This window comes from Lipophrys pholis (genome assembly GCF_963383615.2).
Source record: "Lipophrys pholis genome assembly, chromosome: 8".
Taxonomy (NCBI): Eukaryota; Metazoa; Chordata; class Actinopteri; order Blenniiformes; family Blenniidae; genus Lipophrys; species Lipophrys pholis.
Window position 1 is genome coordinate 31,253,961 of NC_137630.1, and position 17,330 is coordinate 31,271,290.

General features: G+C 44.1%; 3 protein-coding genes across 5 annotated transcripts; all 3 read left to right on the forward strand.

The window, feature by feature from the left end:
* The first annotated feature begins 398 nt into the window (after positions 1-398).
* LOC308113126 (uncharacterized protein) lies at positions 399-5,392 on the forward strand. Of its 2 annotated transcripts, XM_080469118.1 has the most exons (3): positions 411-673; positions 3,272-3,934; positions 4,019-5,392. In XM_080469118.1, exons 1-3 carry the CDS (start codon positions 502-504, stop codon positions 4,204-4,206), a joined length of 1,023 nt encoding a protein of 340 aa, XP_080325244.1. In that variant the 5' UTR covers positions 411-501; the 3' UTR covers positions 4,207-5,392. The 2 variants fall into 2 exon arrangements, with proteins under 2 accessions (XP_080325243.1, XP_080325244.1); XM_080469117.1 differs by having other exon boundaries at positions 399-673; positions 3,272-5,391.
* Positions 5,393-6,456: 1,064 nt separating this feature from the next.
* LOC308113120 (uncharacterized protein) lies at positions 6,457-12,212 on the forward strand. Its single transcript, XM_080469109.1, has 3 exons — positions 6,457-6,856; positions 7,785-8,150; positions 9,202-12,212. Exons 1-3 carry the CDS (start codon positions 6,685-6,687, stop codon positions 10,506-10,508), a joined length of 1,845 nt encoding a protein of 614 aa, XP_080325235.1. The 5' UTR covers positions 6,457-6,684; the 3' UTR covers positions 10,509-12,212.
* A 609-nt stretch (positions 12,213-12,821) lies between these two features.
* Positions 12,822-16,834, forward strand: LOC308112959 (uncharacterized protein). 2 transcript variants are annotated; one of them, XM_080468804.1, is made up of 4 exons: positions 12,822-13,121; positions 13,633-13,998; positions 15,805-16,048; positions 16,203-16,834. In XM_080468804.1, the coding sequence occupies exons 1-4, from the start codon at positions 12,950-12,952 to the stop codon at positions 16,288-16,290; spliced, it is 870 nt and encodes a 289-aa protein (XP_080324930.1). In that variant the 5' UTR covers positions 12,822-12,949; the 3' UTR covers positions 16,291-16,834. The 2 variants fall into 2 exon arrangements, with proteins under 2 accessions (XP_080324930.1, XP_080324929.1); XM_080468803.1 differs by having other exon boundaries at positions 12,823-13,121; positions 15,805-16,834.
* Positions 16,835-17,330: the final 496 nt, after the last annotated feature.

Sequence of the window (17,330 nt, forward strand, 5' to 3'; positions counted from 1 at the left end):
ACTTCCAGCTCTATAACCTATTGAGGTTTAAAAGCATATTGTCCTGAGCCTCCTGTCCTCATTTATGTCTGTCTGCCTGTTATCCTGTCTGTTCTCCTATTTTATCCCTGAACCCAACTGGAACAGTCTGGTTCTGCAGGTTTCTTCCTGTTAGAGGGAGCTTCTCTGTTAAAAGCACCTAGAAAGGACTGTGTTGTCTGTGCAGCTATATAAATAAAGTTGAATTAAATCTAAAAAAAAAAAAAAAAAAAAAAGCAAATGAAAAGTTAAACCCTGTGGACAGCCAACTTAATTTCAACTTTAAACTTGTCTTATTTTTCAGCCACTGAAGCGGAATTTGATGTAATTGCGCGCCTGTCCTGCAGGCGGCGATATGAGGCTCTGACTAGCGGATCGACACACGAAGAGGAAGGAAACAGAAGAAGAAGCAGCAGCAGCAGCTGTGGGACTGCGATCATCTGTCGAACATCACAACATTGAACCGTTAAAGCAGCACAAACGATGAGTTCCGTTCAGGCGTTCAGAGACTTTATAACTCAGAGATTAACCGCGGCTGCGGTGGAAATCTTCTCCGTGTTTGAACGAACTGTCGTCCAGTACGAGGAGGAGCTCGACCGGCAGCGGACTTTGCTGGAGATCACCTGGAAACCTGGATTAAAGTCCAAAAGAGCAGGTATGTGGAGTCACCTGCAAACAGAAGAGTTGATGAAGACCTCCGCTGTTCACCACGAAGCGGCTGGTTTTCTCTCCAGGCTCCAATAACACGACTGCTCATTAAATATCAACGATCTGCTCTTTTTCTAGTGTAAGAAGGGCTTTAATACTCACGGAACCCATTTCATTAGGTCCAGGCTTCTCCTCGGGCCCCATGGTGTCACAGTGGTTTGCATTGTCCCTCTCACAGCGAGAAGTTCCCTGGTTCGAGTCCAGGCTAGGGGACTGTTCCTGGTTTCATCGTGGCTTTTCTCTCTCTATACTCTGATAGTCTGTTTCTGAATGACATGTAATAGTGTGAGTGACCACCCTGGACACACACACACACACACACACACACACACACACACACACACACACACACACACACACACACACACACACACACACACACACACACACACACACAGCCAGTACTCCAGTGACCTTTATACTGTCCAATTTTATTTATTTCGCTCCAAACACAAGCATCATCTCACTCCAGTTTTAAAAACTTCCACAGTCGACAAACTTTTGTCACTGAAGTGTCACATTGTTCTGAGTCTCGTCGGTGAAAGTTACTGAAAGCCACAGCAGAGAGGCTGGAGATCCACACGCTGGGTGGAGACGATGTTCCTCAGACTTTCACTGTATGTCTGGTATTGAATTAATCTACTGGACATCAGGTTGTGCAGAAGAACTCCAGACAGTTTGGACGATGCCACATGAATTTTCTAGGGCTGCCGAGCAATTAAAAGAATTGATCTTATCAATTACACAATTTTCTGTCATTAATCGTGATTTATCACATTTTGTCTCCTTAAGCCTGAAGCTTGTTTTGGATATTAATTTGTGGAAAATCATGGAATTAATGTCGACTCAACACACAGAACGTATCTTTAAAATTCAAAGAACAGCTGTATAACTGTCTTCCAGCTTGGAGTGAAACTGTTCCTCTTCATGTTTTGCAAAAAGAAAAAACATCTTATATCCATTAGGAGAGAAAACATAACTAAACCCAGACTGTATGTCAGAGTGCAGCTCCACCGCTTTCAGGAGTTAAAGGTCTCTAGAAACAAAGTTGTAAACTTTATATCCATTAACACGAATAGAAACACACTGAAATGAAATTAATAATTTACCTGCAAGTCTCAAGCTTTTCTTCCAGGTTTTACAGTTTGTCTCCTGGTCAGTCACCATGGCGACTTGCTGGTTTACTATAGAATAGAATAGAATAGAATAGCTTTTGCTTTCTCCAACAAGCCGTTAGGCAACTTTTTAAAGTGAAACTTTCTGTCTAACATTTCGTCCCCCAGTGTCCCTGCTGCTCTGTATCCAGAGGGGGTGTGTGTGTGTGTGTGTGTGTGTGTGTGTGTGTGTGTGTGTGTGTGTGTGTGTGTGTGTGTGTGTGTGTGTGTGTGTGTGTGTGTGTGTGTGTGTGTGTGTGTGTGTGTGTGTGTGTCCAAAAAACCGGAGTAGTAAACAAAACTGCGTTAATTGTGATGTTTTTTTAATGAGTTAAACATTTAAACTTAATTGGCAAAATTACCGCATTGATTTCGACAGAACTGAAATTTCCTATTTCCAGTTAAAACATCGTAGGACATCACGACCTTGTGTCGTGCAGCCCGAGCCGAATCTTTACAAACAGATTGCTTTGATTTACAGTCACGTTACTGTGATTGTGAATTTAACAACAAGTCATGTGGCAATAGAAGAGAAGAGTCATACATGTGGATTTGAACCCACAACTTCCTCACTGTGGGGCGAGAGCGCTAACCACTGCTCCACCTATTCAGGCACTAATTTCCACGACAATGTTGCAATGAAAACACATCGATCTTTTGTTTCAGAAAAGTTTCAGGTTAACATGGCAATGTTTAGAAAACAATGTCTGTTTACATGGAAATGGCAGAAACGATGTAGTTTTCATGTTGGTCCACTAGTGGGTGCTGTTAGTTTTAGTAATGAAACCACACACACACACACACAGCAGAGAACAATGAGTTCCAGACATGAACAATGTCAGAACACGGACATTCTAGTGGACAGACCACCAAGTTGGTTTGTTATTACGGTGACTGTCAAAATAAAAGTCCCTGGAGAATATGGACTGGGAGTCATGACATTGGCCCTACTGAGCATGTGCAGAACTACTAGTTACGACCAACGGTGGAGCACATGACCAGTCGTAGCGTTTCTGCCTTCTACAAAGAGAAGTAGCCTGAGTGTTTTCAAAAAGTTGTGTTTCCAGTGACTCTCAGTTTCGTTGTCATGGAAACGGAGGCAAAGACGCAACAACAGTTTAGTGTTTTCACTTGAAGACGTCGTGGCGTTAAACTGGGCCTGAGTGCTATTTGTTATGAGTCTCTTCTCTTACTTTCTCTCTCTTGGGAGTAAAATCGCTGCTCAAGATTTCCACTTTGTCCCAATGTTGTTACAGCTGTGAATATTTTCACCTGTTTGGGAGATGTAAGATAATCTAAATTCAGAAATGCTCTTTCTCTTGGTGTAAATGACCACATCACCACTGCTTCATTCCTTCCTTCCTTGACTGTCCTTTCCTTTGTGGCTGCAGAGCGGCCTCAGCAACACGGCAGCGAGGAGGAGGAAGCAGAGCCTCTGCGGGTGAAAGAGGAGGAGGAGGAGGAGGAAGAGGAGGAGGAAGAAGAAGAGGAAGAGGAGGAGCCGCCTCAGATTAAAGAGGAAGAGGAGGAAGTGGAGTGCCACCAGCTCCCAGAGGAACACCGGGGACTGAACGTCGTTCTGAAGCCGGAGGCCGACGCCTCCCTGGCGACTCTGGCCGAGAAGCAAAGCCAGGGAGACGCAGACGGTGAGCAGCTCCGCTACGCCGGACCCGCAAAGCAGAACCGGAACAGAAACAAGCGTGGAGAGTCCCAGTCGACAAGAAACACACAGCTGAAGGTCAACACGAGACGTCAGAGTAGCGACGTGAAGAGCTCGCAGAAGTGGTTTGAAAACGAGCCGCATAAGAAGAGCATCACATGTGACATCTGTGGCAAAGGCTTCAAGTTCTCCTCCCAGGTGCAGCTGCACCGCAGGATCCACACGGGTGAGAAGCCGCATTCCTGCCAAATCTGCGGGAAGCGATTTGTTCAGAAGCAACACCTGAAAAATCACACTAAAATCCACACGGGCGAGAAGCCGTACTCGTGTGAAGTGTGCGGCAAGAGTTTCAGCGACCAGGGAAATTTTCTGGTCCACATGAGAACTCACACAGGTGAGAGGCCGTACTCCTGCCAGACCTGTGACAAAACTTTCACCAAGTCGTCCACGCTAAAGTGTCACTCCATCATACACACAGGTGAGAAGCCGTTCTCATGTCCGGTCTGTGGGAAACGATTCATCCAGAAGCAACACTTGAAAAAGCACTCGATCATCCACACAGGTGAAAGGCCTCATGTGTGTGTGGTGTGCGGCAGAAGCTTCACGCAGCAGGGCACGTTGATGCGTCACATGAAGTCTCACGCGGCTGAAACACTCTCGTCTTGAATCCTCTGCTCAAGAAAATATTTGGGGTGTCTTGCTTGGAAAAATAAACTGTACAGGTAAAAGAGTTTAAATTCACAGTGTATGAAATTAAATCGACTTAATATTTAATTTCTGTATAATCACATTTTTCTCTGTATAAAAGCAAAACTCAAATTTCAGATTGGATTGATTTTAGTAGTTCAACGTATAGAGCAGATGAAATTAAGCTTTTAATCTCCAGAAGTATCGCCGTTGTGACTTCTTAAACTCTTAAACTAAGGCCTCGTTTCCACCGCAACATTTCAAGTGAAAACACCTTGTGTTCTCGTCGAAGCTTTTCAAAAAGTTGCTCCAAGCTGTTTTCAAAAAGCTATGAAAACCTTTCACTGGAAGTTGTCGTCGTGGAAACGGGGCCTGATGATGTTTCAGATCAGATCTGGAGATAAATGATATATGAACTTCTCCTCATTTAACGCATTAAAGGGGTCATATTATGCAAACTCCACTTCCTAAAGGTTCTCCAGCAGTACTAATCGTCCCCATACCTGGACCGACGCCCTAGAAGTGAAGACAGTCTGTCCTCTCTCTCCCTGGCTTGTTTCAGCTTTTAAAAAGTGTGTTGCTCCAACCAGCCAATCAGAAATCAAACCCTATATAGTGTCATCGGGGGTTCAGCCAATCCCAATCAAGGTAGGCCCTCCCTTTGACTCCTCCCACAATTAGGCAGCTCTGCTCTGGCACATGGCACCACGAGAGGAAGTACTTCCTCCTCTCCCCAAGATGGGCATGTGTGGGCGGAGCCAGTCCAGCTCACACAGACACAGCAGATTCTGAATGCAGCTCCTATGATCCAATATTCAAATGGAGGAAAATCGAAGAACTTTGAAGACAAGGTTTTTTGACCAACGAGACCATGTGAAAGTGTTGAAAAGCTGCATGACGCCTTAAAAGATGAACGATACATGTGTGGTATGTAGAAGCCAGATAACAAACAGAACCGGCCCGAGGCCTCTTAGATCCTACAGAGTATTCTTGGTTACAGCAGAGGTTGGATGTCATTACCTGAGTGCTAAAATAAAACATCTGTATGTGTGAGAAGTCGTGATTGTTACTGTACGGCAGTAAATGAAGCTACTGTATATGAAAACATCTTGTACACTGAAGAGAAATTTTGCCAATAAATAACAGCAATAAAGAGTAAAAGTACACATCATGGCTGGTTCTCATGTTTTTCATAGTGTAACATCGGATGTTTTCCTTTTCGTTGTGTTGGAAGGAAAAGTCGCCTCGTGTGAGGTAAACGTTCTCTTCACGACTCGTCTGTATGTCCTCTTGTTTTCTGGACGTCCGACCGAGAGGAGCCGACAGGTAACGTCTCCGTACTGGTGACAGGTGAGAAGAGGGTTGTAGTTTGATTATGAGCTCAGTGAGTCGTTCTCCATCTGATTATCAAACTTTCACCCTCAGACATTATTCTGTCCTTTAAGGTGAATTATTCCTCTTATTCTGGCTGTTTGAGTGAATAAAAACACATTTTCACTGTTAAATTGAACATATTTTAGAATTCAGATATGAAATTTTTATATATTATATTACTCAACCTGAATTAATAATTTACTTCAGTTTTATTCTGTAGCACCAAATACAACACATTCATTTTAAGACACTTTTACAGAAGAAAACTATTCCACCTGAGCGAGTAGAGGAGACGGGGAAAAGATTAAAACTTTTAACAGAAAGGAACCTGCAGAACCAGACTCGGGGAGAGATGGAAAGATGAACGAGTGAAAACTTCAGTGAGCCAATCAGAGGCGCTGAGGAGCCACACGTGGCTGAGGAGCGCAGGTTGAACAGCTCTACCTGTGATGACGTGAAAAATTTCAGCCCAATATTTATGCGTTTCATGAAGAACTTTGTTTATTCTTCTCATCACTGAAACACACGAATAACTGGACGGCTGTGAAACTCCTCAAAGTGGTAGAAGATGTACAACTCATGGAGCTGTTGTGACAAACTCTTTTTTAATTTAATTTAATTTAATTTAATTTAATTTTATTTAATTTTATTTTTTCTTCTCTCGTCCCTGTTATTATTGTCTACCTTCACACTCATTCCTGTTTTATTTTATTTTTCGTGCAACCTCTACAATAGTACAAAAATAATTTCTTTAAAAAAACCCAAAAAAAACCCACCTGCCATGACATGAAGTTCCACGGTGTGTCCAGCAAGTGGCAGTGATGAGTCGATCGTGTCTGTGACGCTCCGCAGGCTGAGAGCAGAAGAAGCAGCTGCTGTTGTTCGGGTGTAAATAATCCAAACGGTCTCTGGTTCATCTCTTTACTCCTCCAGCAGCAGATCAGGGGCTGCGGGGGGAGCAGGACCTGGACCTGGACCTGGACCTGGACCTGGACCTGGACCTGGACCTGGACCTGGACCGGTCCACACACACCTCCTCCCACCGTGTGTTACATTAATAACATTCCCTCAGCTGCATAAACGATGAGCTCGGTTGAGGGTTTGAGAGACTTTATAACTCAGAGATTAACCGCTGCTGCTGTGGAAATCTTCTCCGTGTTTGAACAAACTATCGCCCGTTACGAGGAGGAGCTCGACCGGCAGCGGAGAATAACGGAGATCACCTGGAAGCCTGGAGTAAAGTCCACAAGAGCAGGTAGGTGAAGTCTGGATGAAAACGTGAATCTGACTGATGGAAGTTGATGGATGAGAATCCTGATGAGACCCAGGTTAGATTTATCCTGCAGGTGGAAGAACTGAAGCTGCTATTAACATCATGATAATTCTTGTGCTGCCAAAGGTGGAAATGTCACTATCCTAGGCGGCTATTCATTCATTCATTCATTCATTCATTCATTCTGTTCCCTAGTAACTTGTCCCGCACTGTTGGAAGCACGGACACAAAAAGCACATCAAAACGTGCGGAACTTTTTTATTTATTTATTTGTTTTATTTTTTTACAATTCTTCTCAACGATTCCGAAAAAAATCCCAAAAAACAGTTTTAAAATTTTCATTGGAAAATATATTTTGTAATTTCACTTAAGTTTTGCTTAATTTGAAAACCCTGTTTCGATTTTCATTCTAATCTTCACTTTGTACAAGATAATAAGATAACTGCTTCTGTCTTTCTGTACTACTATAGTATGTGTGTTGTCTTTTTAAATTGTCTGTCATTGCATTTGTTATACAAAAGATATGGTGATTAAAAAAAAGTGGCGTAAAGTGTTCGTCCAGGAATTTCCTCTGTGAAGGTTTGTTCATTGAAGTAGTGATATCCTCCACTGAGCTCCCGTTTCTCATGAGTTATCATAGCTAATTATCAACCACAGACCTGCTGCAAGTCAGAAATACCAGGAGGATTATTCACCTCGAGTGGTACCAACATCTGTCATTTTGAGTCGTGGCCATGAACTAATTTTACTGCTTTCAGTTTTCTCGATAACATAAGTGAAACAGGTTTTACTATAAGAACTCCACACGTCATTTGTGATTCCAGTGACAGCAGGTAACTGACGTCAGAGGTCTCTGATGGACTGAACAAAGTCCAGGATGATGTTTGGTCTGGACCCTCTGTTCCTCCAGGAATCCCTCAGCAACATGTGTGTGACCAGGAGACCAGCTCCGGCCTGCAGATTAAAGAGGAGCAGGAGGAGGCGGAGCCTCCCCAGGTCAAAGAGGAACCTGAAGACGTCTGCAGCGCACAGCCCGTGGTGAAGCTGGAGCCCGACACCTTGATGGTGACTGTCACTGGCGGGGAGAGCGACCACAGTGAGGCTGAAGCAGACGACCAGCAGCTCCCCTCCCACAGCTCCGTCCGGAGGTTCATCAACCGGCAGCTCACTGCCGCCGCTGTAGAGATCTTCAGTGTGGTGGAACAAACCGTGGAGCGGTACGAGGAGACGGATCGCAGCAGGCGGCGGGAAGTCGACTGGAAACCCACAGGAACAGGTACGTGAGACTGTGACTGGATGAACGCCAACACAGGACTGGGAGGGTGAGGTTTCTCTCCTCCGCCTCCAAAATGTCAGGAGTTTGTGTGGGATTACACAAAGAGCCTGAAAGATCTGGGACGAAATATGATCGTGGGAGAATCATTGGTAAAACCAGTCGGGCTTGAGTCAGTCGTAATCGGTCACAAACCCGCGACGCCATCGGACTGGGTCTGATATTCGGGGAGTCGCGGCAGGTTGCGGCGATCACGTCAGCTTAAACAAGCCAATAGAAATTCAGTATGACGTGACGTAGTTATTCAACACACTGAGTGGCGGCTTGGTAGAGCGGTCGTCTCCCTATCGGAAGGTTGCAGGTTTGATTCCCATCTCCACCCGTCCACATGCCGAAATGTCCTTGAGCAAAACACTGAACCCCAAAGTTCTCCCAGTGGAGTGACAGCGCCTTGCATGGTAGCCGCCTCCGTATGGGTGAATGTGATCAACAATGTTTAGCGCTTTGGGGCTGCTCACACAGTTATAATCACAGTTTATAGAAGTGAAGTCCATTTACCATTTTCCTCGAAGCCACGCCCACGTCTATTTTCTCCTCCTCCTCCAAACATAACAGAACCACCAGGGCCACAGTTCTGTCCTTTTATTTTTCGTGGATGGTTGATGCACGCTTATGTCATCTTATTCTTGCAGAGTCGCGTCGCGTCGGCGCAGATTCAGCTCATACAGTCTGCAAAAAGCATTTTTAAAATTCCTCTCGTACAGTCACGAACCGTGTGACGACCCCGTCGGCCGAAAATCTTGCTGCTTGCAGCCTCCAACAGAATCCTGCAGAAGACTTCTCATAAATCTCACGCCATTGTTGGGCTCAGTTCTCATTTTAATGGCGCCTCATTTGACAGGATGAAGCACAAGCAGAAGATACCGAGAAAACTGTAGCATGCGTAGAAGTCATTAGCCTGATTTACATATTTGGACGTGAACAGCGAAGACCAGTAGAAAAGAGTACTGTAGTTGTGTCGGGATTACTTCATGGTGTTGCGTTGTACTTCCAGGCAGTCCGCCGCCACATTTCTACAGGGAGAAGCTGCTGTGTGACGTGGAGACGAGCTCCGAGCCGGACCAGGAGGAAATCCAGTCTTTTCAGATCAAAGAGGAGGACGTCTGCACCAGTGAGGAGGGCGAGTCGTTTATACTGAAGGAGGAGCCTGACGCCTTCCTGGTGACGCCCTCTGACAAGCCATTCGAGTCGCATCAAGTCGGCGAGCAGCTGATTTCCCTGAGCTGTGCGGCGGCGGCGGCGAGCAGCAGATACGTCGACTCGGCACCAAGTCAACCTGCGGCGCTGACGACCAACGACGAGCTTCCCTTCGTCGTGGTCAGCACCTCCCCCACCTCAGACACACACACCGACTCAGAGCAAAAGACTTTCAAATGTGAAACTTGCGGAAAGGCCTTCGGCCGCATTCAGCAGCTACGGAAACACCGCAGAATCCACACAGGTGAGAAGCCGCATTGTTGTCCAACGTGCGGGAAAAGATTTATCCAAAAGCAAAACCTGAAAACTCACATGAAGACCCACACGGGTGAAAAGCCATTTTCCTGTGACGCATGCGGTAAAAACTTCAGTCAGAAAGGACACTTAAAAAGTCACATGAACATTCACACAGGTGAGAAGCCGTATTTCTGTGACACGTGTGGTAAACACTTCAGACATAAAATTTCTTTTTTGATCCACATGAGGAATCACACAGGTGAGAAACCGTTCCTCTGCAACACCTGTGGGACAGCTTTCACTAACTCAGCAGCACTGAAAAAACATACGATTATTCACACAGGTGAGAAGCTGTTCTCCTGTGAGATGTGCTCCAAAACGTTTAGGATCCAGAGAAACTTGATGGTACACATGAAAACTCACTCCGACGTGAAGTCGTTTTTCTGTGAAACGTGTGGCAAAGGCTTCAGCCGGCAGGGTAACCTGTTGGCCCACATGCGGACTCACACAGGTGAGAAGCCTCACCACTGTGAAATATGTGGGAAAACTTTCAGTCGACACAGTAACTTATCAGTCCACATGAGAACTCACACGGGTGCGAAGCCACACACTTGTGAGACATGTGGAAAGAGTTTTAGTCAACAAAGCTCTTTGGCTGCCCACAAAAGAATTCACACAGGTGAGAAGCCATATTCTTGTGAAATATGTGGCAGGGGTTTCACCGAACACGGGAATATGCTGGTCCACAGGAGAACTCACACGGGTGAGAAGCCGTATTCCTGTGCAGTCTGTAGGAAACGATTCAGTCAGCAGACTTCTTTGTCTGCACACATGAAAACTCACACAGGTGAGAACCTGCAGTCTTGACTGCTGTGAATTCAAGCCCATCGACATTCATAACCTTCACGTGTGTATTGCATGTCACGTTGTGTGAAGTTAGTAAATTAAGTGTCACGTTGCACATCCAATACGAGGCCATCATGTGAACCAGTGGGACGGTTGATCTTGTTTTTTGTTGATCTTCTGAATGCATGAGCAGTTTTTAGAGTTTTATTTAAAAAATCCAGATCTCTCCACCTGTGTGAACAGTCACACCCTCTGACGTGGAGGCGGAAGTACGATACGCTCATGAATTCAGTGGGTTACCTGTTTAACCTGCGTTCATTTACCGTCACCTGTCGGGTCATTGACCACAGACGTCTTCAACAGCTTTTACCATAAACTTTGATGCATTAATCGTTTAAATCTGAAAGATTAGAGCTGAACGAATCATGTTCATATAGCAACTGAAAACAAAAAGTGATTTAAGGTTTTGTACAGTGTAAGGATATTACTGCGATCGTACAGAGTCAAAACTTAAATCAAAAGGTTCCAGGAAGTGTCCGGCTGTTGAAGGTCGGTATTTATACTTTAAGCATCAGCTTTAAGGTGAAAGTTGTTGTTTTTTAAATCAGATTTTATAATTACATGTTGCAGCACCAGTTTGTAACGGCCACTCCTGCGAGATGAAGGCCAGCTGTTTAAATTCCCCACACATATGATCCTAACTCTTTGATTCACATTTTCAATGTGATTTAATGCTGGGACTGTGTTTCTTTGCATTTCAAGTCACTTCATTATACGAATGAGTATTGCTTTAATATGTTGTTTTTGATTAGTTCATGTCATTATTTCTGTTTATCCTCTCTTGTCATGTGAACACAAAATAGTTTAATATTACAACAACTTTATACACGAGTCAGAATAGACCAAAGTGTGATTTTCTACTTCATTAATTCATCCTATAACAATCATTTGCTTCAAATATTCACTTCCACTGTGGTTTGGACCAAACAAACATACATTTGATATTTGAAACTTGTTTATTTGACATTTTATCACATAATCAAATTCCTCTGATAACCGATAACGTGACAGTTGAATTAAACTGTATCAGTAACTATGTTATGAAACTGTTATTTTGTGAAGTTGGGAAGGAAAACACATTTAACCAAAAAACAATATTTACTGAATACCTGAAATAGTAACTGATAGAACACATTAATTTCAATGATATCGCAGATAAACACTCAGAAATACATGAAATAACGCAGTTAACGGATATGGGTCATTTAGGTGAAATGAAGTGTTACAAAACAGTTTCTATAAAAAAAGTAAAATGTGAAGAAATTATAAGAATGATGTGTATTTAAATTGAGAAATACCAGAAATACACTGAAAACAATTCATTGCAAAGATATTGCACAAAGAAAACTGAGGTGAGTCACTTTGGACACGTTGTGCATTGAAGGGTTAACGGATGAATTAAGTATGAGATGCTTTATCAGCTCTCACGAAAGAAACTCACTTTTTGAACTATGTATGAAGGGATTGTCCGCCTCCTTTATTGTTATTTGAATGAACTTGTATCTTAGTTCCTCTTCAATGAACTGTTAAAACCGTGACGGGAGGCTGTCACTCCGGCTTCTTTGCCAAAGAGGAACGGCATCAGGATTTTTTTATTCAGATTGAGGAATGCCATGGGCAAGATGATCTAAAACCTATTGTTTTAATAAAAAATAATTTCTTGTGTTTATTGACTGATTCTTTTGAAAGTGCGTGAAATGTGAACAATGCTTGTGATGTATTAGTAGTACTGGGTAGGTAGACTGAGGGAAGACCTTCGAATCGTCACTTTATTTTTGCACACATGACAATATTTTGACTTTGAAAACTCACACACAGACACACACACACACACACACACACACACACACACACACACACACACACTTACTTTCTGGAGGTTCTCTCAAAGACTTCTTATATTTTAATAAATTTTATACCGTATTTGTATAGAGAGGAAGTTCAGTTATATAACAAAGTCACTATTTTAGAAATTCTTCTGAGAGGCCTCATTATGCAGAATTTTGACTTTACACAATCAGTGGTATAAAGATTACTACTAATCACTAGAATGGAGCACTTATAGAAACTAAAGTTTTCACCTTAATTTATTATTAATTATTATTTAAGTGTGTGTTTGAAGAATTAACTTGTTGGTGAAAATGCTACTTTATCCAGTAGGTGTGTGTGTATATATGAGAGCTGAATCATTTTAATTAAAAAAACACAAAAACAACACCCAGCGCAGGTTGTCCCCGCCCAACTTCCGGTTCTCTTGTCTTCACTTCCGGTTGTCTTCCGCGTGAGTGCAGCAGTCCGTGGCCCTTCTCTTTCATTAGTCACACCGGGACAAAACCTCTTTAAATTCACCGACAGCAGCGCCGTTGTGTCACATTAATAACATTCCACATCCTGCCGTTTAAATGAGTCCAGTTCGGCATTTGAGAGACTTTGTAACTCAGAGATTAACCGCTGCTGCTGTGGAAATCTTCTCCGTGTTTGAACAAACTATCGCCCGGTACGAGGAGGAGCTCGACCGGCAGCGGAGAATACCGGAGATCACCTGGAAACCTGGAGTAAAGTCCACAAGAGCAGGTAGGTGAAGTCTGGATGAAAACGTGAATCTGACTGATGGGGGGCCTGATTGGAGGTTCTGGTGGTCCTGGTGGAGATTCTGGTGGTTCTGGTGGAGGTTCTGATGGTCCTGGTGGAGGAGCCTGTTGGGAGCCCAAATGATTAGACTAAACTCAGCGTTGATGATGTAACTTGTTTACTAATAGACAAGAAATCAGGGATTCATACAGAACCGGACAAAAGCAAATCTTCATACATTACTATCTTTTTAAAAAAAATGAATACGTTTCTGTCAAATGTTCTCTCAGATAGTCTTTGACAAGTTTAATTTATCTGTCCTGAAACGCTTGCTTTATAACCCTGTTGGAAATGCCTTGATGGCAGACGGATGTTTCTTGGATATATTGTGATGATTTGTGCTTCTTATTTTACCACAAAAGTTCAAGCTGGTGTCAAAGGAAAGAAACACAGTTCTCTGATGGACTGAACAAAGTCCAGGATGATGTTTGGTCTGGACCCTCTGTTCCTCCAGGAATCCCTCAGCAACATGTGTGTGACCAGGAGACCAGCTCCGGCCTGCAGATTAAAGAGGAGCAGGAGGAGGCGGAGCCTCCCCAGGTCAAAGAGGAACCTGAAGACGTCTGCAGCGCACAGCCCGTGGTGAAGCTGGAGCCCGACACCTTGATGGTGACTGTCACGGGCGGGGAGAGCGACCACAGTGAGGCTGAAGCAGACGACCAGCAGCTCCCCTCCCACAGCTCCGTCCGGAGGTTCATCAACCGGCAGCTCACTGCCGCCGCTGTAGAGATCTTCAGTGTGGTGGAACAAACCGTGGAGCGGTACGAGGAGACGGATCGCAGCAGGCGGCGGGAAGTCGACTGGAAACCCACAGGAACAGGTACGTGAGACTGTGACTGGATGAACGCCAACACAGGACTGGGAGGGTGAGGTTTCTCTCCTCCGCCTCCAAAATGTCAGGAGTTTGTGTGGGATTACACAAAGAGCCCGAAAGATCCACAGAAGACCTGATCTCTAAAGGCTCCAACAGAATCCTGCAGATTTACCTGCATCACCTGTAAAGACATTTGTCTTTCGGTGATTCATTCTTAATTGTGAGAAACTGACATCTGTGGGATGAAATGACAAAAAAAAAAAGAAGCTCATTTTGTTGCTTTTGGTTTCTGTTTTGAGCTTCTGGTGTCTTCTTCTCCATCTTCCATTGAATGTTTATGGGATCAGCTTGTGCGTCTCAGTGACCAGAGCAGCACAACATTGACTGTCTACAGAATAGAATAGTGAAGGGCCCTGCGTACTTCCATAAGAGCAAGGGGAAAAGTTCGGCTGTGAACTCTGCTTGTTCGGCAGGAGAGTTCATACTCCGAGAAGAAGCTGTTGAACTCACAGGCCACGTCCCCTAAACACAACCAGACGCCTGTAAAGCAGCATTTTAACTTTTCAACTGCACAGCCTATTTCTCTCTTCAAATGTTTTCAGAAACACTTTTCACTAATAAAAGAGAAAGTTTGTGTCCGAGCCGCCGTGTTGGTTCGGCGTTAACTGCAGGAGCTGAGTGATGCCTTCAGGTGCATCACGTAACTCCGATCAGTGCTACGTTGCTACATGCTATACGCTAAACATGATTCAGACATGACTGACAGTCATTGCGAGATGGAACGTGTGTAAATACGAAACAGACAGCCCTCTTGCAGACTTGTGGCAGAATACGAAAGTAAACGAGCCAAATCTGACCAAACACAAGACTTTGTGGCCCACGCAGCCCGAGTTCCAGCCGTGTGCCACCGAGAGACTTCGGCCCGGAGCGTTGGCACTGCAGAACAACATTTTTTCAGCCAGACGAACTGAGCGGAGAAAATGACGTCATTTTTTTGGGCAAGACTCTGAAGTGTCCGAACTTTATTCTTGTTCTCATGGAGGATGAATCCGCCTTTAGAAACACCAGTAGAGTAGTGGAGTCCGGTCGGGATCATCTTTAGTCACCTTGGATTGTGGACCTGGGCACCGTTAGGCCCCCGGCGCCACACCGAGCCCTTTTGCTCTGCTTGACCGGCCCTCAGGTGTCACTGGGAAATTATCGGCTTTATTACACCTAACATAGGGGCTGGACGATTTGGCCTAAAAAAAAAAAAAATCTATGAATTTCTTAAGGAAAGATTTGAGTTTCGATTTTTTTCCCCCAAATGCACCTAAAAATGACTGCAGACATCAGATATCTTGTCAAAAGTGCAACTTTATTGCTGTGATTGTCCTCAGAGCTAAAACTTATGTAAACGGTCCCAAAATAAAAAATAAATAAGGCTCTGTCACTCAAAATAAATTGCAAAATAAAATTCTTTTTTAGCTACAAATTTGATAAATCGATTAAATAAATGTAGTTTTTGGCCAGGCCTAACCTAATATAGTCACATTTTCTCCATAATTGGACGTTATTACTCTATTGGTTGAGTCGAGCATCTTGGCTAGCAGAGCGAGCTATTGTTAGCTTGCAACAGGAGTTCATAAAAATCGTGCAAAAAAAAAAAAAAATCCACATTTTATTGAGAGATAATTCCTATTCAGTAAAATTCAAGTCAGCTCAGTAGTAGTAGTAGTAGTAGTCGTAGTAGTAGTTGATGTGGCCCTTTTGGGTAAATTAGTTGCCCACCCCTGTTTTGTTGTGTGGTGTTTTGTTGCGTTGTACTTCCAGGAAGTCCGCCGCCACATTTCTACAGGGAGAAGCTGCTGTGTGACGTGGAGACGAGCTCCGAGCCGGACCAGGAGGAAATCCAGTCCCTCCAGATCAAAGAGGAGGACGCCTGCACCAGTCGGGAGGGCGAGTCGTTTGTACTGGAGACAGACGACTTCCTGGAGACGCCCCCTGACGAGCTCAGCGAATCGGATCAAGTCGACGAGCAGCTCATGTCTTTCGGCTGCGCGGCGGCGAGCAGCAGGTACGTCGACTCAGCGTCAAATCAGAACCTGGAGCTGATGTCCAACGAGGAGCTTCCCTTCTTCAGCCTGAGCGCCGCCATGACGTCGACCAACCCGGGCCAAAGCTGCGCCACGTGTGACATCTGTGGCGCGGCCTTTAAACTCATTTCTCAGTTGCAGAGACACCGCGCAGTCCACGCAGGTGAGAAGCCGCAGTCTTGTCCAGTGTGCGGGAAGATATTCTTGCAGTCGCGATCCTTGAAAAATCACATCAGAAATCACACAGGTGAGAAGCCGTACTCCTGCGCGGAATGTGGGAAAAAATTTGGTCAGAAAGGACACTTGAAAAGTCACATGAATATTCACACAGGTGAGAAGCCGTTTTTCTGTGAAGCGTGTGGAAAGCGTTTTTGTCAAAAGAGCAATTTGATTTCCCACAGCAGGATTCACACAGGTGAGAAGCCGTACTCCTGTGAGATTTGTGGCAGGAGTTTCACAGGACGCGGTAATCTGTTGGTTCACTTGAGAACTCACACAGGTGAGAAGCCGTATCCCTGTGAAGTCTGTGGGAAATGTTTCAGTCGGCAGGATGCCTTGTCTGCGCACATGAGAACTCACACAGGCCACAAGTCACACTCTTTAAAACCTGAGAGCGAAATATCTGAGTCATCCGATATGTCATAATGTAAGAATGAATTCAAATAAGGACGTAGATTTCATTATCAAGCACATTGTACTTGTATATCCTGCGTGTGTGTGTGTTTGTTGCATGTCAAAGTGACTGAAATAAAATATGGTTTCCATCCAATATGAGACTGTCGTGTTAATCCTTCACGTTCTGAATTATATTCAGGGAAGTCTTTGCAAGAAGGTCACGTTCAATCCAATCTTCACCTGTGTGAAGAGGTGTTTCCATTGCATGGAACTGGGGAGTGTGATATTGTTATGAATTCAGTTACTCATTTAATCTGCATTCCATATTCATTTACCGTCACCTCCGAAATGTCACGCCAATATTTCTGATGTATTAAAAAATTATGTTTGGAAGATTACAAGGATTATATCCTGAATGGGCAATTTTAATTCACCAGCCGAAAATAAAAATTATTTAAAGTAGAAGAGAAGATGCCTGAAGGACTACTACAATGCCTGTCAGTGGAATTCATGGAACAGATGACATACGTGAAGATAATCTATATTTATGGAATACCAAACTTTAATATGAACGTCTTCATGAAGTGTCCTTCTCCTCTGAGCCTGGTTCTGCAGGTTTCTTCCTGTAAAAAGACTTTTTTTTTCTCT